The 23,081-nt window shown below is 51.5% G+C and overlaps 1 protein-coding gene across 3 annotated transcripts in view; it reads left to right on the top strand.

Moving 5' to 3' along the window:
* Window positions 1-23,081, top strand: part of GRIK4 (glutamate ionotropic receptor kainate type subunit 4) — a 425,772-nt gene that overhangs the window by 312,219 nt on the left and 90,472 nt on the right. For all 3 annotated transcript variants that reach the window (XM_053900360.1, XM_053900361.1, XM_053900359.1), the window contains 2 exons: window positions 6,281-6,433; window positions 7,120-7,224. In XM_053900360.1, the coding sequence (XP_053756335.1) occupies window positions 6,281-6,433; window positions 7,120-7,224 (258 nt within the window). The remainder of the gene's footprint in view (window positions 1-6,280; window positions 6,434-7,119; window positions 7,225-23,081) is intronic.

Below are 23,081 nucleotides of genomic sequence, written 5' to 3'. Positions count from 1 at the left end.
AGGAGCCTTGCACCCATGGTCTCGGTGCAACCCCTCCCACCCCCCAGAGAGGGAAGGGAAAGTGTTACAGAAACCCCGCACCCGGAAGAATGTGGAAAGAAAGGGTGAACAGCTTCAAACAGCAACAAATCCTTCTCGAGGATTCTCACTTAGCAACTGCCTTTTGAAAAGCGGTGCTTCTTCCTGTCTCTTTGGGGGCTGAAATTCCCAGCACAAACAGCCCAGCCCTTTCATTTGCCGGGGAGCTGGAAGGCGAGAAGTAATCATGTTCCAGGAAGGCACAGGCTGGTTCTGTCTCCCCTTCGAGCTTCCTGCTCTCTGGGGACCTGCTCTCTGCTGCCTCCAGGGCCCTCTTCTTTCCCCCCTTCTCCTCTGCCCTCAGTCTCAGTTCCAATCTCTCTTCCTTCTCGTGTCTTCTCCCCGCAACTCTTCCCTTCCCCCGCTTGACATCCCCCATGACTCCTTTCCCTCCCTTTCTCTTCCGCCGCCTCCCCTACGCCCCATGTGCCTTCTGCACTCGTCGCATTTCCGAGCTGCGGGACTCAGCGGTTCAAGCTGAGCGTGGCCGCCCGGGCCCGGGCGGCACCACCAGCTGGCTGACCGCAAGCCACGCCCGTGCCCCCTGCCCAACACTGTGCAAGCTGCAGGCGGGAGAGCCGAGGATGGAGACACAGAACCGCCACTTCCCCACGCCGGCCCCATTAATCACGCTGCAAAGAACAAAAATCGCGGAAAATCATTAAAATTACAGATGGCTAGGTTAAGTAATTAGAATTTAGGCTCAAACAGATGTTTGTCATTAAGTGTTTATTTCATTGAATAAAACCCAGATTGTACGGACTACTCGATGAGATTTTAATGGTTCCTGTCCTGGTCTGATATTGAGGGGTAGAGATTAAGCTGCAGAGGTTCAGAGACAAACGGGTATCCAAGAGAATGGGCATCGGGAGAACTAGGGCGAGAACATTGGGGGAGGTGAGGGTTACAGGTGTGTGCTTGGGAGATACTCTTAGTTTTTCCTTCAGGGGAAGGGGAAGAAACTCAAGCCACAACTCCCTGAGTCGGATCGATTCATCTTAATTTATACTAAGCCTTGCACTCCCCTAAACAATTTACAAACAGCTCAAAAGAAAATAACAATGAAGAACCAAATAAAAATATTAAAAAGCAAGAGAATCGAGAGTTCCTTGCCAAGCACCATTTTGGTGCCAAGAAAGAGGAGAGGATTTTAAACAAGGATTGAGCCGTTTGGGGGATTTAATATTTAGAAGACACGGGGACAGGGAAGAGCCGAGACAAGACAAGAGAGACACGCTCACAGATGGGGCACAGAAGCCACAGGAAGAGGCCGGGCGGTGGAGGGAAGGGTGGTGAATGGGATGGAGGAGAGAAGGAGCGAAGACAGAGGGGACTGGGGCCTCAGAGTGGAGCATTGGACAGAGTGCTGTTTTGGTACCAGAGCCGCTTGTCCCCCAACCGCAATCCCAAATGCTTGCCAGAGCTAAATTAGTAAATAATAGCAGAGGGAGGAAACAAGCAGAAAAGCAGCGAGCTGCTTGGGGATGGAGATCGGCGGCGCGATGGGACAGTTGACGAGGCAGACATTACGGGCTGTCGCGCCGGAGGTGAAATGGGCTGAGTGGAGGAGATTGGCATCTGGGGGCAGATGAGCAGGAGGAGTTCAGGATGGGCGGCCGGGGCTCAGAGCAGCCGCTGGAAGATCCAGGTGAGAGACCAGGGCGGGCTGCCAGGAGCCTGCGAGAGAGGGGCGGTCGGGTTCTGTCCGGAGCGCCCTGAGGAGACGGGAGTCTGGAGGGATGGTGTTCGGGGCTTGGGAGGTCTTCAGCTCAGATCGGCCCAGGCTGAGCCGCGGAGAGGACCGTGAAGCCCCGAGCGCACCGGGGACAGTCACCGTGTCGCCTCTCTGAAGGAAGTATGCAGATGGAGAGGAGACAGGGGCCTTGAGGCTGACCCTTCCACCGGCCCCTGCCCCCAGCATCCCCCTCTGGGGTGTCATTACTAGAAGCCCTGGAAGAATCTTGAAGGTCCCAGAGACGTCAAGGAACACGGCAAACAGCCACACGCCAGTCTCCCGGCATCCGGATCATTTGCTAATAAGGGGACATCAGCCAAGAAACCCGCATCCCAGACGAGTGGGAACAACAGCAAGCATGTGGCAGGAAGGAGCGTGGGGCCTGGTGGGAGGGTGTGAGAAATGGCGCGGTGAGCTGCGTCTGCCGGTCTATGGGGACTGGGGTCTCTCGGGGACTAGCATGCCGCCTCCTGAGAAGAAGGGCCTCTGGAGGGGTGCGGCCCAGGCCTCTCTGGGGGGCCTGGGGCAGCTGTGTCCTGGGAGGAAGGGTATCCCTGTGGCCTCGGTACTGGTTAAAGTACATCCAGCTTCCAGCAGGGAGAATCCTGTATTAAATCGCTTTATGCAGAGAAAGGAAATGTGTCACCTCAAGTCACAGCAGGTCGAGAGTCGAGACTCGGGACTGGTGTGTTTGGAAATCGGGTTTCCTTCCGTTCCCCTTGGTGTCAAATCCATCCTCAGGCTGGAGCTAGGCTGACTGCTATCGGCCCAGGCATCACGTCCCAACACAGTAATGCCCAGTGGAGGAAGAAGGGCTGCCTCTGGCAGAGACAGGAAGCTCTTCTGAGGAGGGGCCCCTTGCTCTGGGCCTCAGTTCATGTCTCCTTGGACAGACTTGGGCCACTTTTCCGGTCCTGAATCACTTATCGGTAGGGGGATGGGATGACTCTTGGACCATTCAGCGTCACTGGAGGGCTGGGGCTGGGTCAGCCACCCCTGAAGCACATGGCTGCTTGGGGGATGGAGCGTCCCGCGACAAAATGGGGGTTCTGATAGGAAAAAGGGGAGAAGGGCGCTATCTAAGCAACTGATAGTAACCTCCCACTGCCCCTCTGTCCTGCTTATAAGTCCTGTCCCAACAGAATTTCCAGATGGCTCTTAACGGAGAGGCTAGCGTGAAAACAAACAACCCATCAGAACAGGAGGCGCAGTGGGTGATGGCCGAACCCAGGACAAGAGAGAGGCCTGCCCACTCTCCTTCCCCTGCTGACTCTCTGGCCCAAGAGTCTCTCCTGTCTGCTGTTGAGAAGGTGACCACATCTAGAAGATTGCCCATGTAGTCCCGTGAGGCCGGGCACAAGAATAAATCTGACAGAGTGAGGATTCACCACCAGCTTCTCAAGAGGAGACCCGGGGGGGGGGGGGGTTGGTGGTGGTGGCGGGGAGCAGGGTGGAAAGACCATGCTGCAGGCACAGGAGGAAAAACCAGACTGAGGAGAGGATCCCGGGCATCTGGTCCTGGTCCTGCCACTGCCTTGCTTGGTGACTTTGGGCAGGAGATGATTTCTTTGAGCCTCGGTTTTGTCATCAGTAAAAGGAGAGAGTTGGACTATTTGATTTCTAGGATCCTTTCCAACCTAACAGGCTGAGATTTTGAGACTTTGCGGACGGAGAGATTAGCTGGGAGACAAAGGAGAAGGCGGGACAGAAATTAGCCTACCGTACCATTTAAATAGCCAAACAGAAGGGTCTAGGGGCCAATGTCAGTAGGGGTAGCCAACCCCCCCCTCACCTCGGGTCAACGTTTGTCTAAGCTGGAAGGGGAGAGTCTGTGGCATTGATCATTTCCATATGTCCTCTTGGCAAGGAAATGTGAGAGGTCCATTAATAAAGGAGCCACATGTGCGCAGGGGAAAATGAATTATGTGCAAAGGACAAGGACAGTTGTAGGCTTGCTGGGAAGCCTCAAGTGCCAGCAGGTGACCCTCAAATCAATGAAGAAGGAGCTGAGCTGCAGAGGGGAAGGGCAGCGGCTAGAGGAGAGAGAGCGGAAGGTGACCGGTGGGAGGGACTCGGGGGAGGTGGCTGGTCACCAGGACTGCAGAGGATTCTATCGGTCCTGGCCACAGGGTGCTTTGGGACCAGGGGACAGAAAAGATGGCACTGAGAGGGAAGAAGGCCCAGTGCAGACACCGGGGACCCGGTGCTCCTGCCTGTGTGGATGTCTCAGAGGAGAATGGGAGATGTTGAGGTCTACAGTGCTGCCAGATGGTGGAAGCTGAATAAATGTGGGAAGAAAGAAAAGAAGGAGCGAGAGAAGGAGGGGGGGGGTGGACTAAGAAGGGGGAGGAATGAATACACGCGCGAGGCAGTTTTACAGTACAAGTGAGCTTGGATCAGGGCAGAGAAACTCTATTGGGCTGTTCTCCCCTGTAATTGCCTTTTAGAAAGATTATCCCGAGTCAGCCTCCCCAGCTGCCGTCACAGGCAGGTGGCAGAAGTGCAAAGGGAAGAAGTCATTCTTCCCAGCCTGTTTCCTGCCTCGCAGCTCCCCGTTCTCGCTACTCCCCATAGCCTTAGTTCAGCCAGCAACTGCTTCCTCAGCTGACACCTGCCCGCACCTGGGGGTGCGCGGCACCCCCCCCTCAGGAACGGTGGCACCTGACCTTTGCAGTTTGCAGAGCACCTTGCGGATCTGTGAGGCAGGATGCTGCCAGTCGTTTGCAGAAACCGTTGTTCTCTCCAAGGTTCCACGGCGTGTTTGGGATCGCTCAGCACCTGCGCGAGGGCTGGGATCCAGACTCTGGGTTTGGTCTTCCCGCTTTCAAGCGCTCTCTCCTGCACCTCCGGCCTCAAGATGCTTACACTCTGTCTTGAGGGCTTGAAAAAGATCCCAGCGGTCCCAAGGTGGCCTCCCTGCCCCCGCCCTCGGAGGGGTGTCTCTCCCAGGGCCTGGCCAGGTAGGAGAAGGCTGTAAGAAGTCACAGCAGGGGACCGTCCAGGGGGACAGTATTGAATTGCCCATGGCAATGTCGCTCTTCAGTGGAGGGGCTTGCTTGGTAATCGGATGGTGTGTGGGCCTCCGGACCCCAATCTCACTGCTCCCCCGGGGCCTCCCCTCAGGGCTCCTGTATGGTTTGACGCTATCATCATTTACTCCCCGTAGGTTTTTCTTGTCAGGGACACTGTGTGCCCAGCGTGGTGTCATTGCCTCCTGAGAGGGCCCACCCCTCAAGGACGGGCATCTTCTGTTTTTCTGCACCTCCCCAAAGCTGCGGACATCCAAGTGACCTCATCGAGTAGTGCTCTGGCTGAGTCTTGTGGGCAGATTTCACTCCCAAGCTGCATTCAGTTCAAGAAACATGTCTTGGGGGGGTCCTGCCACATACCAGGTCCTGGTGCTAGATGCTGTGAGGGATACAGAGTTATGACCTCGGTTGGTCCTGCCCGAAGAGCTTGCAATTTAATAGGGAGGTGATAATATGAACAGACCTCACTGGCTTCTTCCTCTGGCTCTAATTCCCTCTGCAGCGCGACCCCTGTCTGCATTTCTGGTTTATTGCTTCTTCCCCTCCCACCTCTCCCCCCCCCCCCAAGTGCATACCACACTCTCCACCTCTCCATTTTCTGGAGTGCCTTTCTCCCTTTCCCAGCCGCTCCCCCTCCCAGATCCAATGACAGTCCTACCAAAATCCTTCAGCGCTCAGTGCCAACGCCGTGTCCTCCAAGAAACATTTTCTTCATCACCCCACGGGATCCTCCTCTTTGGACCCCACAGACCTTTGTGCGCCCCCTCACTCAGTTTCACGTTACTCTTACTTGGGTCCCGCCTCCCCACACGCCTCCTCCATCCTGCTGTAATCTGTCACAAGAATAGGGTCCTGCTCATCTTCGGGCTTTGAACTCAACCCTGTGCTTCAACAGTTACCCGTTACACGGAGTGGCACAAAGTAGACTGAGGGTAGGATGGTGTCTCCAGGAAGAAAGGACATCGTGGGGTCTTCTAGGGGTCAGGGACCTTCCGCTGAGTGTTGTGGCACGGGCATATCCGAACGTAGTGTCCCGGGTCCTTCCCTGTCCTGAGGTAGGCAGCTCCATCCCCTTCTTGGGGATTCTGAGAGCAATGGAAGTTGCTACACCCCTGGAGCGGAGAGAGAAAGGGATAGCCTTGAAGTCGTTTGGGGTCCAAAGGGATAGCTTGATGATCGAATCCCAGAGAAGCCTTTGCCACCCCTGTCTGCCTTGGGCAAGCGCCTGGACTCGTAGGTGAGGAGCAGAGCGGGTCCAGACACAGGAGGTGAGCCAAGGGCGACAAAGAGGTGCCCTTATTTCTTCTGTTTCTCTTTTCCCTTGTCTTCCTCTCCTCTTTTCTTCCTCCTTTCCCTTCCCTCCCCCTCCCCCTCCCCCTTTACACCGATCCCTTCCTCTCTCTCTCTGCCCCCCGGCCCGCTGTCCACCCTCTCCCAGCTCTCCTCGGCCCTGCTGTTTGACGCCGTCTATGCTGTGGTGACTGCGGTGCAGGAGCTGAACCGGAGCCAGGAGATCGGCGTGAAGCCCCTGTCCTGCGGCTCGGCCCAGATCTGGCAGCACGGCACGAGCCTCATGAACTACCTGCGCATGGTGAGGGGCGGCAGGGGCCCTGCGGGGCGTGGGGGGGGGGATCCCCGGTTCGAGGCCCTGCTCCTCCGGGCCTCCGCCGTACATCACAGTCCCAGAGACAACAGCCATCTGCGGTGACCCCGTTCGGTGCACCGCGGATCACATTTGTCCTCTGATCCCGGAAGTCCCACCCAGGGGGCCGGGCTTGGTGCTGTGCTGCCCACGTGTCCTCTAGCGGGATGGAAATGGATCTCTAGCCCACGAAGAAGACCTCTCCCGGCAGAGAAGCCTGGTGCACCGTAGCTCGCGTTTTGCATTGAGAGTCAGGTCTCCCTGACTTCTTGCAGGCCTGAAGGTGGGTGTCCTCCAAAGAGGACAGATTCTACTAGCAGCCAACAGCCTGGAGGAGGGACACGGGAGGATGTGAGTTCAGGCTCCCGTCCCGGCATTGTGTTGGTTTATACGGCAGCTGCGAGGTCCCTGGGTGTGGGGCGTCCTTCTCCTCCTCCAGCCCCAGCCAAGTCTGAATTGGTTCCAGAGACATCGCATTTGTAGTCACCAGCTCCTGTGGCTGAGAGACAGGCGGGAGAATGGACCTTGATGGCCTCATTTCTCTTGGGCATCCTGCACAGCACACGGGTGGAATGCTTGGAGCCAAGTGGCACACGGGGCCTGTTTGGTGCTGTAACTCACTCTCTCTTGGACAGGTAGAATTGGAAGGTCTCACCGGCCACATCGAATTCAACAGCAAAGGCCAGAGGTCCAACTATGCCTTGAAAATCTTACAGTTCACCAGGAACGGTTTCCGGCAGGTAAGTCCTGGTCTGCCGCCATGGTGGCACATCCTTCCTCGTTGTTCCTTTCCGTGTCCCCAGCCTTCCCGTTTCTCCCCTGTCATCAGGATGGCCCCTGCTCTCCCTTGTCCCCAGGAGCTACAGGCCGCATCCTGGGCACAGATGCTGGCATGCACAGGCCTCCCCGCTTCCCTTCCCGCCACCGCGTCCGCTGGCGTGAGTCAGGGACTGCTGTTCTAGCAGATTAGCTAGAGGGAGCAGTCAGTCATGCTCTGTAGGGGACGCCGGTGGCGGGGGGGGGGGGGGGGGGGGTGGTGAGAGGGAATCACATAAGGAAGGAATTCCCAGGCCTGGCCTGCTATTTTGGGTTCCTCTACTCCCTGAATTTCGCCCTAACCCTGAAGTAGTGTCAGGTTCCAGAGCTTGCAGGGAAGGAACCGACTGGATCCCTTCAGCATCGGAGTGGATGGCCGGTCCTCTTCCGCCAGCTCTTTCCTGACTGACCCACGCCCGGCTGATGCTGGTCACAGCCCTCCTCTCCCATCTGCTACCTGTCTTCTCCCGTCTGCCCAGGACGTCTCCGGCCTCTGAGGCCCCTTCCAACTCCCCACTCCTTTCCACATTCTCTTCCATCAACTCCTTCTCCCTTTCTCCCGTCCTCTCGCACCAGAGGAAACAGGGATTCTGACAGCCATCCCAGGTGCCTCTGAAGGTCTCCCAGCCTCTCCATCGCCCGGATAATCAACCCTCTATTCTTAGGCTAGCCCTTCTCCAGCCTTAGAAAAGCCAGAGAAATAGGAAATGATGCACTGATTAGAGCGGGAAACAGACGTATTGGAGAACATCTGGCTGTCAGAGTAGCTGAACAGGGCCTCTGAAGGGTCTCACCTTTCCGGGAGATCATTAAGATTCTTCTTCCAATTCCTCCTCCTCCTCCTCTCCCTCCTCCTCTTCCCTTCTTTTTCTCTTTCTCTCCTTCTCCATGGTCACCGTCATCACATAGCAGCTTTCATTTCTTAAGTTCTTGCCACAGGCCATACACCATGCTAGGTGTGTCATAGGTATTTTCTCATTTAACCTTACAAACTAAGTACTTTCAGTTTCTTTGTATTTTAATTCTTTGTCACCTGCGCATAGAGACGATCTTATTTCTTCCTTTCCAATCTGGACGCCATGCATTCCCTTTTCTTGCCTTATTCAGTGGCTAGAACTTCAACGTTAATACTGTTAAGTTGTTTCCGACCTTAGGGGGAATGCATTCGGCCTTTCACCATGAAACTTAAAAACATGCTGCTAGTTGTAGGTGATGTGTAGATGTTCTTTATCAAGTTGGGGGTGTTCCCTTTCCTAACTTCTCGAGAATTTTTACCGTGAACGGGTGTTGAATTTTGTCAAGTGCTTTGTCTGGGTCAACAGATACAATCATATTTTTTTCTTCTTTAGCTGGATCGTATGGTGGATTATATTAATTGATTTTCAAATGTTTAACCAACCTCACACACCTGGAATAAATCCCACTTGGACATAGTGTATAGTTTTTAGACATTGCTGGATTTGGTTTGCTAATATTTTCTTGGGGATTTAGCATCTAACTTCTGAGTGATACTGGCCTACCGTGAGCGTAGGGGTTTTTTTGCTTTGTTTTTACCCGCTTTGTGTGGTGTAGGTAACAGGGTAATACTGGCTTCACAAAATGAATAGGGAAGTTTTCCTTTCTCTTCTGTTTTCTGGAAAAAGTTGTATATAAATGCTGTTAATTCTTCTCTAAATGTCTGGTAAAAGACTCCAGGGGAAGCCATCTGGGCCTGGGGATTTCTTTTGCGGGGACTCGTAAATTACAAATTCAATTTCTTTAATGGTTATAGGACTATTCAGGTTATTTGTCTCATCCTCATTAGGGTTTGTTCGTCTTAGTTGGTAGTTTGTGATAGGTACTTTTATTAATCCCCATTTTATAAGTGAAGAAACCCAGGCTCAAGGAGATGGACTGACCTGGTCTTGAATGGTTAGTAATGCCAGTTGGTTTGGAACCCAGAGATCTCTGACTATGACGCTGAAGTTCTTAGCCATTATGACAGACAAATCATGCATCAAAATCACCTGGGTAATTTGTTAAAAATACAGATTTTTAGACTCCACCCTATAAAGGTCTGATTGGGTAAGCCTTGATTAGGACCCAGGAACTGATATGGTCATTGAGCACCCAAGGTGGCCCCAATGAAACCCTAGGCTACGCTGTGGAGTCCCTGCCACATCTCTGTCCCACCATCCTGTCCCCATGTCTGAGAGGCTGCAGTTCAGCCCTTCTCATGACATTGAGTGCAGTGCCTTCCAGAACGACAGCGATTATGCTAGGCCACAAGGCAAGGTCACCCTTCTTGGAAAACAAGATAAAAGGAGAGTCCAGGTTTAGGTAGATAGCCAGAAACTCTGGGATAGAATATCACCAAATGGTCATCGCATTTAGCTAACCAATAAATGAGGATGTGCTATGTGTCAGGCACTGTGCTGGGCACAGAGGGAACCAGGCTGCAGAAGGCACAGTCCCTGAACTGAGAAAGAGCTCACAGTCTGGTGACACAGGGCCAAAATAAGTACAATTTGGGGTTATTAAGCTCAGATCTTGCCCTCGAGCTCATAATTCCCTGAACAAATGAAGCCTCCAGCCTGGAGGGAAATTGCTAGGTTGACTCTTCCGTGAGCCCCCACTGTGCTCAGGGATGTGAAGTGAAGAACGCTCATTCATTTTTTCAATAAATACCTGTTGATGCCTACTATGTTCCAGACTTTTTTCTAAGCACAGGTTTTAAAAAAATGGGCAAAGTGTCTGCTTTTGTGGGGCCTATATCGTAGTATGGGACAAACACTAGGCAAGCAAATACATGTATAATATAGCGTCAGTAGTCATAAGTGCTATAGAAAAAAAAATTAAATAGGGTAAGGAAATGAAGTGCGTGGAGATAATCATGGTGGGGAAGCAGTAGTTAGAAGAACATAACGTTCATACCAAGCCCCAGACTTACTCCATAGAAAGCCCAATTCTAGGCTCTGAAACACTCCCCATTAGACCTCAGGCCTGCTTTCTGCCCCCCGGAAAGAGCCCCCTTCCATCACCCAAGCAACACCTGCGGTGGCAGTTGGCTGGTGACCCTGATCCCACCGTCTGCTTGAATGACAGCTGATTAGGCTCAAAGGACCTCTTCTTAACTCTGCTTCTCTAGCAGCTGCCACTCAGCCTGGCTTTTCCCAGCTGCCAGGCTGCAGGACTGCCTGGGTCATTAAGAAACAGCATCACCAGCCCCCGGCCCCGAGGTCCTAGCCCAGCCCAGCCCAGCAAAGGGTTCTGCTCTGGGACATCCCAACCAGCAGCTACTGGTCCTTCTTCGGCGGCACATGCTGTCGGTGTAGATAGGGCATCTCCAACCTAGATGTGCACGGGAGTGACCAACGGTGCTTGCTATAATTGTGCATTCCCAAGCCCCACAGCTATAAATTCTGAGTCGGGAGAACTGAGTGCCTTTCAGGAATCTGCATATTCTTGATAGCGCCCAGATAGATGATTACAGTGCAGGTGGGCCACGGGCTGTGTTTTGACAAATAGTGTTCTCTGTGCATAGAATTTCCTCTCGACCTCCCCACGTCCCATCCCCATCTTTCTGAGCCCGTGTGACCGTCAGAGAAGATGGTATTTTTGACCTTCGGCTCCCCTAAGTTTTTAAGTTTTTATATAAATTCCAGTTGTTTAACATAAAGTGTTATATTCGTTTCAGGGGTACAATATAGTGACTCAATCCTTCCGTACATCACCCGGTGCTCATCACGAGTGCCCTCCTTAATCCCCATCACCTATTTAACCCTCTTCCTCTGGTAACCATCAGTTTGCTCCCTGTAGTTGAGTGTCTGTTTCTTGATTTGTCTTTCTCTCTCTTTTTCCCTTTGCTCCCGTTTATTTTGTTTCTTAAATTCCACACATGAGTGAAATCATTTGGTATCAATAGTACGATTGTTGGAGCACAGGGTGATTCTCTTTTTAACTTTTTTGAGGAACCTCCACACTGTCTTCCCGAGTGGCTGCACCAGTTTGCGTTCCCACCAGCAGTGCAAGAGGGCTCCTTTTTCTCCAGGGACACGACTCTTGACTGGATTTATTAAGTGGATTGTGATAATCCTCTTTTATTACCCATTTTTCTTCAACAGATCTAGTGACTGTCCTGCTGCTTTCCTGTCTAGCTCAGGTTCTGTGAATATCAGTGAACACTGTATCATGGGCATGGAGGCAGCTTTGCAGTTCTGGTCCCCAGGTCCCATCTCAATCACCAGCTGAATCTTTGCCTCTTGATAGGTGTCCTTCCCCTGATTATTATAGGATGAAGAAGTGGTTTGGGGAGTGATGATTAATTGGGTTTCTTTTCCAGGGTGGGAGGAATGTCAGTATCTCTGCTCTAACATTCTTCCAATGCCATCCAAGGTGGTGCTGACAGAGGAAGGGAGAGTGACCAGGAACAAGGGAATTAACATCTCTTGAGGACCTGTCGTGTACCAGACATCACGCAGACACTTTGCACAGATCACTTCTGACCTGGCGAACAGCCCTTGAAGGCAGATAAACTCCCACTTCACAAATGAGGAAACCGAGGCTCAGGAAAGACCAGGAACTTGACCAAAGCCCACTATTAGCAAGCATTTCGGGCAGAGCTGAAATTCACGCTCAGGCCTGTCCAGCTCCAAAGCCCATGTTCCTGGCTTTCCCTCACTTCCCTGGAATCAATCCCTAAGCCCCCAAATCAAAACACTGTACCCAGGCCTGTGGCTTGTCTGCCACCTACTCCCAGTGACCTGCTGGGCTGGGCTTTCTTCAGTAATGGTGTCTTCTCATCGGGCTTTGGTTTCGTTCTTTCTCTTCCTGTCTGGGCGAGTGACTATTAAGAGCTGGTTTTGATTATTTAGAAAGCACCACACAGGGACCCAGTGGGTTGTAATTGGTAAAATGTCTGAACCAAATGCCATATTCCCTGCTGGTGGCTGATTAAGGGATTATTACCATTTTAAAAATAGTCTTTCAGAATCCAGGGTTATTTTTTTTTACCATTTAAAAAAAATTACTATTTTGATTCTGTTTAGAGAGTGTTTTCCATCTTGGAATTCTGTTGGGAGGGGGGAACATGTTCCCCAGAGTATCCTCTAAGTGACATTTCTGAACCTGGACCAGCTCCATATTGCTTATTTATGGCCATAGAGGTCAAGGCAATTGCTTCTAGGTGCCCTAAGCCCATCCTCCAGTGCTGCCGACGTGAGATCTCCCTTCTCCATCCCACAGTCTCCCTTCTCATTTCCCAGAAGATGCCCTGGATGGCATTGGAATAGTATAATCTCCCTACTTCATTCGGGATAAATCAGATTTGAAAGAGACAAGGGAAAAATAGAAGTACAGCATTAGCGGGCCCTTGATTTCCTTCATTTCACTTAGTCTAACGATCAGAGATTCTGAGCAGCCCCCAAGTGACTTTGGGAGGGCTGTAATAAGATGAGCACACCTTTCATCTAAGGATCGGAAGTGACTTAACAGGCTCTAATTAAGCCTTTGGGAGAGGGAGGGCTAAGACATGGGGGCCGGACCTCCCTAGCCAAAGATGCAGATCTCACTTTTCCTGTTAGACTGTATTATCACCAGAGGAGTACCTCCATTTTCTTCCTCTGTGGGATGTGGATGATTTGGCCCCTCGACGTTTGTCCTCGTTAAACCCAAGGATGATTGACACTAGATTTGCTTGGCACTGTCTTCTGCTTGCCTACGGTTGGGTAGCAAGCTGGCTCTACTGACGTATGACAGTATTAGCTCACGGTATTATTGGGTGTCTCCTTCATGGCACCCCATACTGGGTGGTATACAGAGATGTTTAAGATTTGTCATCTTGTATCAGCCGTACCTGAAGGCCGCTCTCTGTCTTGCAGGTGAAGAAACTGAGACAGAGAGAGATAAAGTAATGTGTCCACATCCGCACAGCTAGTACGTTCCAGGCTTAACTGAGTCCAGGTCTAGCTATCTTCAACGTCCACATCTTTCTACTTTGCAGCTTGGCCCCAGAATGTGTTGGGGGAGACCTCCAAGGCTTCTAGTCTAATGTCCCATCCCAATGCAAGAATGTTTTCCGTGGGGACCCCGAGAGAAGCAGCCACCTATCTTCTCCTTGAGTCTGTCCTGGGCTGGGGGACTCACTACCTCCCCAAGGACACATTCCCAAGTCTTCCAGGTACTAGATCAAAGTCTGCCTCTTCATTCTTCCCTCAGAAGCAGCCGGAATGGCTCGCTTTCTCTTTCACTCTCTCTCTCTCTTTCTTTCTTTCTTTTTACCAACTCTTCATATATTTGAAGATAGTTCGATTTCTCTTCATTCATTCTCTTCTTCCTAAGATTTAGCATTAGCACTGTTTGAGCACCTCCTCTGTGTCAAGGGCTGGGAATGCAAGATAAAGGAGTCATGGTTTCTTCAAGGGCTCATGGTCTTTGGGGAAAGGCAGAAATTGTGGTCAACAGTTACTGTAGTGGCCTCTCTGATTTCTTTCCTTCGGCAAACAGTGGCCCATAACTGTTCCCAATGCAACGTGGCTTCCAAATCTGGTGCCACTGACGCTTCTGGGTTTGTTTGGGTCTCTCTTAAAACATGAGGCCCCAGTTGAGGACCACACTCCAGATGGGGCCAAATGGCACAGAGCTGAGAGCACCACCCTCACAAACACTAACTTTCCATTCCCTGCATTAGCTTCCTTTCCGGAATTAGCCTTCACATTTTTGATTCACTTTGAAATCGGGACCTTGGGGTCAATTCATTGTTCCACGTGCCCCCCTCCCCCCAAAATACCCGGGGTTATTTTCACATGAACTTTTCATAGAAACCATCCCTGAGCCACCCTTTCCTTGGACCACTTATCTACTTAAGTCTGTTCCTATGGAGATGGAGAGATTTGCAGATCTGGCCAAGAGTGGGCGAGTAAAAAGCCTTGGGAACTGATGGCCATGTTTCGTTTTCCAAAGCTGATGTAAACTCAGCTTTTTGAGGGGCTGGTTCTCTGGAATGACTTGCGTGTAGTTCTAACGAGGCAGGAGGATGGGCCAGATGGCTTTTGTGAGTCACCCTTGCAAACCAAGAACTCAGGGGTCCCATGTCCTCCAGAAGCTTCAGGCTATCCAGCCCCAGCTTCCTGAGTCCCTACAGGTCCCACCGCTTGCTAGGAGGACAGGCTGCCTCTCTTGACTTTCCTCTCCTGCTGCCTTCCCTGCAGGCCCACACACAGGCACGCCTGCCCCTTTGGCGGGGACGTCTGGGATGGTCCAGTGTTTGTGGCTTGTTTTGATGGCACCCCTGAGTCGTGTAAAGGCAGCCAGCCACATGTCTTATCATGGCCGGGGACGCGGGAAATATCTTCCGCTGCTTCGATGGCAGTTTTAACAGACCTGCTGGTGGCGTCCCCCCCACCCCGTCCCCACCTCCAGACCCGCTCCCCACTTCAGAAGCAAACAAACCAGGAACACCAGAAACCCCTAAAAATACCGTGTCGGATGAGAGCCTACGCTACCATTGTCTGCAGGTGGCCCTGGGAGAAGAGTGAGGGCCGGGGTTGGGGGGGTGGGGGTGTCTCCTGTCCATGCGGGAGGCGCTGCCCCACATCTGTGCCCTTTCCCCCGGCCCCTGCCTCACGAGCCTCGGTGACAGCCCAGGTCCCATCTGCGCTAACGAGAACAGCCATCACGGCTCAGACAGGTCGCCAGGGGGAGACGCTGCTCAGAGAGTGTCATGCCTGCTACCGTCTAATACATTTTCAGTCTGGGGAAGGAGTTTACCATAAATATGCAGATCCTTTGAAGCTGCCTGTGCGGAACCTGGCTCAGAGCGCTGGAGCGGGGGTTTGATTGCTGGAAATCAGCGGCCTCGTGTGCCAGCTCCCCGGCTGGGGGACAGACCTGAAAAGAGGGGGCCGGCTGGGGAGGCCACTCGGCGGGCCGTTCCCCGCAAGCCAGCGACGTTGCCTTTGATGAGGAAATTCTGAGGCGGCCTGTCTCGGGGAGAGAGGGGGGCCTGCTTTGAAGGTTACTCAGAAGTCACTTACGGCTTCCTTTTAGTTAAGGAGTCAGGAGAAGGGAATTGGCGTGAGGTTTGAAATAGCCGACGTCTCCTAGAACATCATAAATTCTTAGAGCTGGCGGAGACCCGAAAGGCCATCTGGTCCGGCTTTCCCGCCGGAGAATGTGGATGGGCCTGTGTGTTGCCCGGGGCTTCAGACCCCTCAGTGGCCCCGTTGGCTCTCAGAGCAAAATGGCCGCTCCCCAGCGAGGCAGTCACACCCTGGGCCCTGCTCACCTTGAGCCCCCCCTGGTGCCACAACCGCCCAGATGCTCTGCCTCTCCTGTGGTGTTCTCAGTCACCCACCAGGGCTGGGCACCCCTTCGGGGCAGACCCGGTCCTCCCCTGCCGAGAGTGGGGCTCAGCACAGGCCTGGAGAAAGGGATGAGCCGGCGACCGGGGGTCTGGCGTGTGCCAGGGTCCGGGGACTGTGTGGGGAACATTCGGGATGTGCCGTTCGGCTCTGAGGAGCCCTCCCATCCCGTAGGGACGCCAGAGCCCTGGGGACCTAGGATGCTGTCACGAGAGCTCTCTAAAGCTACTGTTCCCCAGTCTGTTCAGAGTTCATATGACAAGCCTCCCCGCTGACAGCTGGAATTCGAAGCCGTGACATGAAAAGGCCTGCAAATCACCATCCATGTGTCCCTTCTCATTTCATTCGATGCCCCCAGAGCAGCACCTCTCTAGTTAATTAAAGGGCTCCTCAGTACCTCCTCCTGTGAGGGCATCTGGCTTTCCCGGCCACCCCCCAGATGACAGCCAAGGGGCAGATGAGCTGGCTTTGGAAGGCCGTGACCTGAAGGGCCCTCTCTTCCCCCTGTCTCCCTGGCCCACATACATCTGGTTCTTTCTCCCAGAGCCCTGGCACTTCCTGCTTATCAGCTTTGATGGGAAATTCACTGACTGCAGAAGCTTATTCACACATCAGCCGGCAAACAAATTAGAGCTACTTAAATTTTCAACCGGGGGGCCGCGTTTGGGCAGACGAGCGGGGCTTCAAAGTGCCGCAGTTTAAATATATTTCTTGCACTGTGCCCCATCACGCGTCCCGCCTGAGCCCAGCCTGGGGAAGTTTGCCAGTACAGAGTGACTCTTTTCTGCGCCTCTTCAGCCAGCTCATGCCTGGGAGAGCTGGAAGAGGCTGACTGCTAATTTGGTCTCATGAAGCAGCCCGCGTCATCCGCTCTGATGCGAGATGGGCACGCCACAGACCAGAGGTGTGGGGAGTGAAGGCGGGGGGGTGGGGAAGGAAAACCCAGGGAGGTGACGGGGAGCCGTGTGCAGGGGCCCCGGCTCTCACGGTCCCCAGAGTTCTGTTCCTCAGCGGCTCCCCCGGTAAAATAGGGTTGATGGTCGTAATAATATCTGCTTCGCGGGCTTTATAGAATTACTGTGAGAACAAAATGAGATGCTGTTTATAGATGTGTTTGGGGGATTCTCCTTTACGGTGCAAAATTGAGTCCTGTCATCTCTCATGAAGATGTCTGTGTGGATAGTTCTCTGTATCTTGGAACGCGGCATTCCCGGACCCTTGCTTGTCGGCTGGTTCATGGCAGAGAGAAGGACAAAGCAGGGCTGAGCCATGTGCCCTCATCACTCCCGCTGCAAGCATGCTGCGAAGGCCGGCCCGTGCTTGAGGGAAATAAGCTCTGCCGTCCAGCCCTCCCTCCCTCCTTCAGGGTAGGCTCCTCACTGCCTTCCTCTCCCCTTCTCTTCTTCTCCATCCCTGACCTCTGTCCTTCCTCTGCTCCTTAATGTGACAGCGTCCCATGTACCACCACTTTGCAGTGGCTCTGGGAGGGGCGAAGACAAGAGCCAGAAGTCAAGGCTCCATTCCTTGGGGGAAATCTGGACCATCTAGGGCCTCTCTAACACCACACCCCCACGCTAGAAACTCCCCATCTGCCCGGAGTACAGTGAGGCCCAGCCGCCGCCCTGTGGGCCCACATCCCTCCCGGGGCAGCGATGGGCCACTCTCAGCCCTTCCCTGAGAGCTGAGCATTTTACCAGGTCTTGAAGGACAGGGAACAACCAGCCTCCTTCAAGCGCAGACACTTCATTAGAACCATTAGCTCAATTGGCATCTGCCGCTCAGAGCCCAGAGTCGTGTGTTATTAGTACAACTGCTTTCCCAAGACACTTCTCCACCTGGTGAGTTGAACAAATGAAGCCAGGCTCTCTCCTTGCCCTGACTGTGGCATGTTCATTGGCGGTAATTTCCTTGGAAGATGAAAAATCTCAAGCATTCCTGAGCTCCCTGATAAATTCTCTCCTTGGCAGCTAATTTGCAATACCTTCCACCTTCTGGGAGGTGAGAGGGGGATGTGCGGCTGACCCTTCATATTTACAGGCTCTGCCATGTACCCACCCCGTGCCAGTCTGAGCCAGACCGGTTTGGTCATCCCCCCCGGACGTTTGGAAGAGAGTCGGCGAGATGTTGGACCACACGAGGGAAAAGGAGGGCCTGATAAAGAAAATTATTCAACTCCCAAAGCACTTCTGTCCAACAAAGAGAAACAAAACCACAAAAATGAAAGGCAGTCTGGGCACTGTCACTGCCCTGAGCAGGGAAATTTAACTGCTGAAGTCCTGAGCTGGTCAGAGAGCCTAGTAAGTCCCCGAGCGCATCTTTGGAGGGTGGCGTTTTTAGTCCGAGCTGCTGTGCACTGAGCTCTGCTTCTGTCCTGGATGGTATTTATCTGTCGCTAGAGTCCCCGAAAATGGCCGCTGTGGGTTTGTTCTGTTGGGCAGAAGTGGTGAGGGCTGGGGCAAACGCCACTTCGCATCCCAAAGGTTCGGGATTCGGGATGGAGGTCTGGGCACATCTTGGCAAAAGCCCAACGTTTGAGCACACACAGAGTGCATCCGATCCTCATTATTGGTGGATTCCATTTCTGCAAACCTGTCCACTCCCTAAAATTTACCTTATCCCGGAGTCTGGGCTCATGGTGCTTCCTCAGACGGGCAAAGAACAGTGAGGGGGCGCCCGGGTGGCTCAGTCGGTCAAGAGTCCCACTTTCGCTCAGGTCATGATCTCGCGGTCCGTGAGTTCGAGCCCTGCATCGGGCTCCGTGCTGACAGCTCAGAGCCTGGAGCCTGCTTCCGATTCTGTGACTCCCTCTCTCTGCCCCTCTCCTGCTCACTCTGTCTCTCAAAAATAAACAAACATTAAAAAAAAAAAATAAGACGTGCAAAGAACAGTGAAAAATGTGAGTCAGCCGACAGGCACGTTCCCAGCTGAGGTCGAACAGGCAGTGTCTGCCTTCTTGTTTCAGCCCTGGTATGGTAAACACGTGGCCTTTCTTGTGGCCCACTTAGTGTCATGTCTTTCACACCGGTGTGTTTTTTCCTGGTCACTTTGCTGTTGCAAATGACCCCCCAGCTTAGTGCAGACATGCTGTCTAGTGGAGCTAAGCTCAAGAAAGATGTGATGTGCCTTACGGACAAAATACAGGTTTTCAGAAAGCATCATTCAGGCATGAGTTATAGCCTGTTGTTTAATATCAATGAACTGGCAATATATATTCAATAAGGTGGTGGTAAGCAGAAACACGCATAAAGCGAGGTTATGTGTGGTCTGGTTGATGAAAATGTTGTAAACAGAGGCTCCTAGGAACCTAATCCCGCATCTCCCTAGTTCAGTGTTTGTGGCAACTTTAGTGAATGTCATTCAGTGCAAATGATGAGAATCGACTGTGATCAGATACAGCCAGGAGAGAAGACCAGGAATGTGTGCACTTGTCCTACGGTGGCCTTTTCTCTCTGTATTCACCACCCCAGACCCCTCCTCTCTTGTTATCTTATCATGCCAGAGGGCCTCATCTGCTCCTTGATGCCCTGGCCTTTCTTCTGGTTCCCTTGACATAGGAAGTAGAATCTAGGTCTTACAATCCTGGGGCCAAAAAGGAATCATAAAGGTCCTCTAGACCAATACTCTCATCAGATGTTTGGATTCTCGCAAATGTGTTTTCCTGAAATAGAGTGTGTGCTTGAATGCCCCCAGTGTCGCGGAACTCACTGCCTATAGAAAGTAGAAAGCTCTTGTTAGAAAGATTTTCTATCTATGGGGCAGAATTACTTCTTTCTGCAGCCTCTTCCTTTTGTCCTTATTTCTGTTTCCTGGGTCCACACATGTACCCTTCCCATGTCTGCCTTTCCTTTTTCCTTATATAATATGATTTTAATATCTTTACCTGCCTGCTCAGTTTCCTTGGAAAACACTCACTAGTGTGTTCCACTTAAAGAAGGTGCTCCACTTAAGCTCCACTTAAAGAGGGTGCCTGGAACAACAGTATGCAGTTTTTCAGGTGTGGTCTGAGTAGAAGACTCCTTTCTTCCCTCGCATCAAACCAGCCATCCCTTCGTAAATGGTATCCACAAGGGAGAAATGCTAACGCTTCCAGTTTATTTTCATGTTAACCAAACACAGGGTCTTAGCCCCAAGACCAAGCTCTAATGGAGAAATGCCAGGCATCCGCCACGGGGCTCAGAGAGAGCTACTTCATGGCAGGAAGGAAAGGGCCCTTCCTTACACCCTTTTCTTGATGGCCACCTTCATGGTGCTTCTTCTACATGCCTGGGTAGCCGAGCTTCCAGTCACCTGCCCAAGGCCTCTGTGTTGTCCCTCTCGGAGCTCTCTCTCCCTGGCTTTGCCCCCAAGGCACTGAGAAACACTATACCACATCATAAAATATACCCAGCATTTTTAGGAATTCAGGTTAGAACTGGATAGGACTAGACGATATCTTTCTTTTATAGGCTAAAAAAGAAGTGACTTTCCCAAAGGAATTTCATAATGCAATTAATCAGATCTTTATTGAGCACCCGTTATACATTACGGGCCAAGCACTGTCCTGGGAGCTAGAACTACGAAGAAGAATTTATTAATGCAATCACCAACTACTTACTAAGCCCTGATTCCGTGCTAGGCTTTAGGGATATGATAGGGAATGAGACAGGGCCTCATCATTCATGGAGTGTATTGTCTAGTAGGGGAGATGGGCTTGAAACAGATAATACCTAAAATAATTGTGTGATTACAAGTGCGATGCATGCTGCAAAGGAGAGGTTCGGGGCACTCTGCGTGAGTCTTTATGATGGGGACTTGACTGAGTTGGGGGTGGGGGGCATCCCCAAGTGAAGGGGAGCGTGACGAGCCCAAACAAGGGCCTCCCAGAGCGGGTAGTCTGGTGCGGGCCTCTGAGACCAGAGCCGGTTGATGGCACACAACCAGGTTGCGAGGCTGGAATTCTGAAGCTTCCCTTCCTCGAGTTTTATTTAAATATCCTCTTCTAGGTTGGAATCAAAGAGAGGGAAAAGCAAAGGCTGACTTCAGGGATGCGGACTCTCAGGAACCTTACGGCAAATACCAGTGGATAAAGAATAGCAATTCAGATGTCCCCTAACTGTTTAACTACACATCCACAGCCCAGGAGAATTAATATGTTGGGGACAGTGTAGTCCCGTGGACCTGCCCGGGTCTGACTCTGTCCTAACTGTGGAACTTTAGGCGAGAAACCTCATCTTCCCGAGCCTGAGCCTCAGTTTACTAGTCTGTAAAACGGGATGATAGAAGCATCCACCCTAGTCATGTGGTGGGGAAGATTAAGTTAATGAATATAAAGCATTTAGTCCAGTATCTGGCATGCGGTAAATAAATGTTCAAAAGCAATAGCTTGTATGATTTTCCTATAGTTAGTCTTTATAAGTGACTAGGACTAGGAGTTTATTGAGGCCAAAAAAGTATTTATTGAGCATCAGCTTTGTTCCAGGGACTCTGCTAGGGGCTGATGATAGTGAACAGGCAAGGTATCCGATACTTTTTTCCTACTTTTGGAGCACGAACCGCATGTAGGTTGCGATCCAAGATGCACGTTAACAGCACGGCTGCGCATAACCGAAACAAAAGCTTATGAAACGATGGTTGCCCCTGTCACGCGCGTTGTGCTCTGATATAGTCCGGATATATATTTCACTTTTAAGGTTCAGGTCTTGACCCCACCAAATTGATTTCATAGCCCACTAATGGGGGGCAGCCACAATTGAACAAAACACTGCTTTAGACCAACTGGGTCGTGGCTTCATAGAAATTACCCGTGAAATTCCTTTGATATACCACTGTCTTCCCAGTTTCCTCCAGGCTTGTTTCTGATCTCTTATCTTTGGCATTTGCCATTGTGGTCCTTTGATCCTGAATTTTCACAACATTCTGCATGGAAACACATGTTTTGTATTGAAAGAATATTTTGGCTAAGGGACGGTCTTTGGCCGACATCAGCAACACCCTTTGTTCCCCAAATCACCCCTCAGGCAATCAACTGGGTCCTTAGTTCTGACCCAGTCTCCCACCTCCCACTGAAACTAAACTTTTATGGTTGGAGATATTGGATTTAAACTCAGTAAACATTTAATTCCTTCATGCCCGGGGTGTTTACTGTAGCGGCTTACATTACAAGCCTTTTGTAACTGGCCTTCAATCAAACGAGGTACAGTCCTCTACTGTGGAGACTCTGAATCTGTAAGCCCGTCTCAATTCATTCCTGGGGTCTCTAGCCATAGTGTCTCACACCTGACTGTCATTTTTCCAGCCTATATGTCACACAGTTCTGTGCACTCAACGAGATGCCAATATATATTATTATATGCATCCTTCCTAATGAGCATTTCGATTTTGAACCCTGAACCTGAGGTTTAAAAAAAAAAAATGAGTCCGTGGTTATGGTTTATCCAATTTTGGATGGTCCCAGAGAACAAGGATCTGGAATGAAAAGAGCTTCCGTGTGGATAGGACTTTAAGCTTTTGTCACACATGTGATCGTCTCAGATCATCCCAGTAAGTAGAGAAGGGAAGGAAGATTCCCCTTATCTTATCGGTAGCAAAATGGACTTCCCAAGCCACATGGCAAGGGCAGGATGAAACTTGAAGTCAAATCTCCTGACTTCTGGTCAGCTGCATTGCCACCAGACTGTACTACCGTTATCTCACATTTGTGGCCCATCAAAAGCCATCATAACACTATCTCAGTTGATTATCAAGTCATGCTGTGCCATATGGACAAGTAGGTTCACTTGTTTCCATTTTACGGATGAAAAAGATTTAGGGAGGTTAAGTGACTTGCCCAAGACCACACAGCTTAGGCATGGCAGACTAGGAAAGAAAATGTGGATCTTCTGGGACATCCCACCCCCCCACCCCCGCCCGAACCCTGCATTCCCTTGTGTCAAGTCCCTAAGCAAGCACCCTGCACCTTGACCAGGATCACTTTTGTGGGGTCTATAGCGGACCGTCTTCAGGGCTGTATTCACCAACAAACTAGTTTAGAGTGATCAGAGAGGTATGTGGGAAGACCCAGGTCTTAAGGTCAAGATGGCCTACACCTGCCCCAACTTGACCAGACAGTAGAGTAGTAAATAGAACATGGGCTCAAATCCCAGTTTAACCTTCTGTTAACTGGAACCCACAGCAAGTTGCCTGACATCTCTGAGTCTCGGTTTCTTTTCTTTCACGAATTTGCTCATTCACCCAATAATAACTTGTATGAAGTGCCTGTGTTAAGCATTATTATTGTCGTCTGAAGTGTCTACATCTCTCAGGTGGGAAGAATAACAGGGCTGTTATGCAGAATTTGGGAAATTTATGGAAGCCAACCAGTGGCTGAGTGCCCAGCACACAAGGGTGATCGATAAGTATTTCCAAACTCTGACTGTGGAGCAAAAGGACTCACCTGGCCTTGGAGTTACGTCAGCTTCTGTAGA

Source organism: Panthera pardus, unplaced genomic scaffold, assembly GCF_024362965.1.
Source record: "Panthera pardus isolate Hobbes unplaced genomic scaffold, ASM2436296v1 HiC_scaffold_12, whole genome shotgun sequence".
NCBI lineage: Eukaryota > Metazoa > Chordata > Mammalia > Carnivora > Felidae > Panthera > Panthera pardus.
This window is presented reverse-complemented; position numbering and strand designations above follow the sequence as displayed.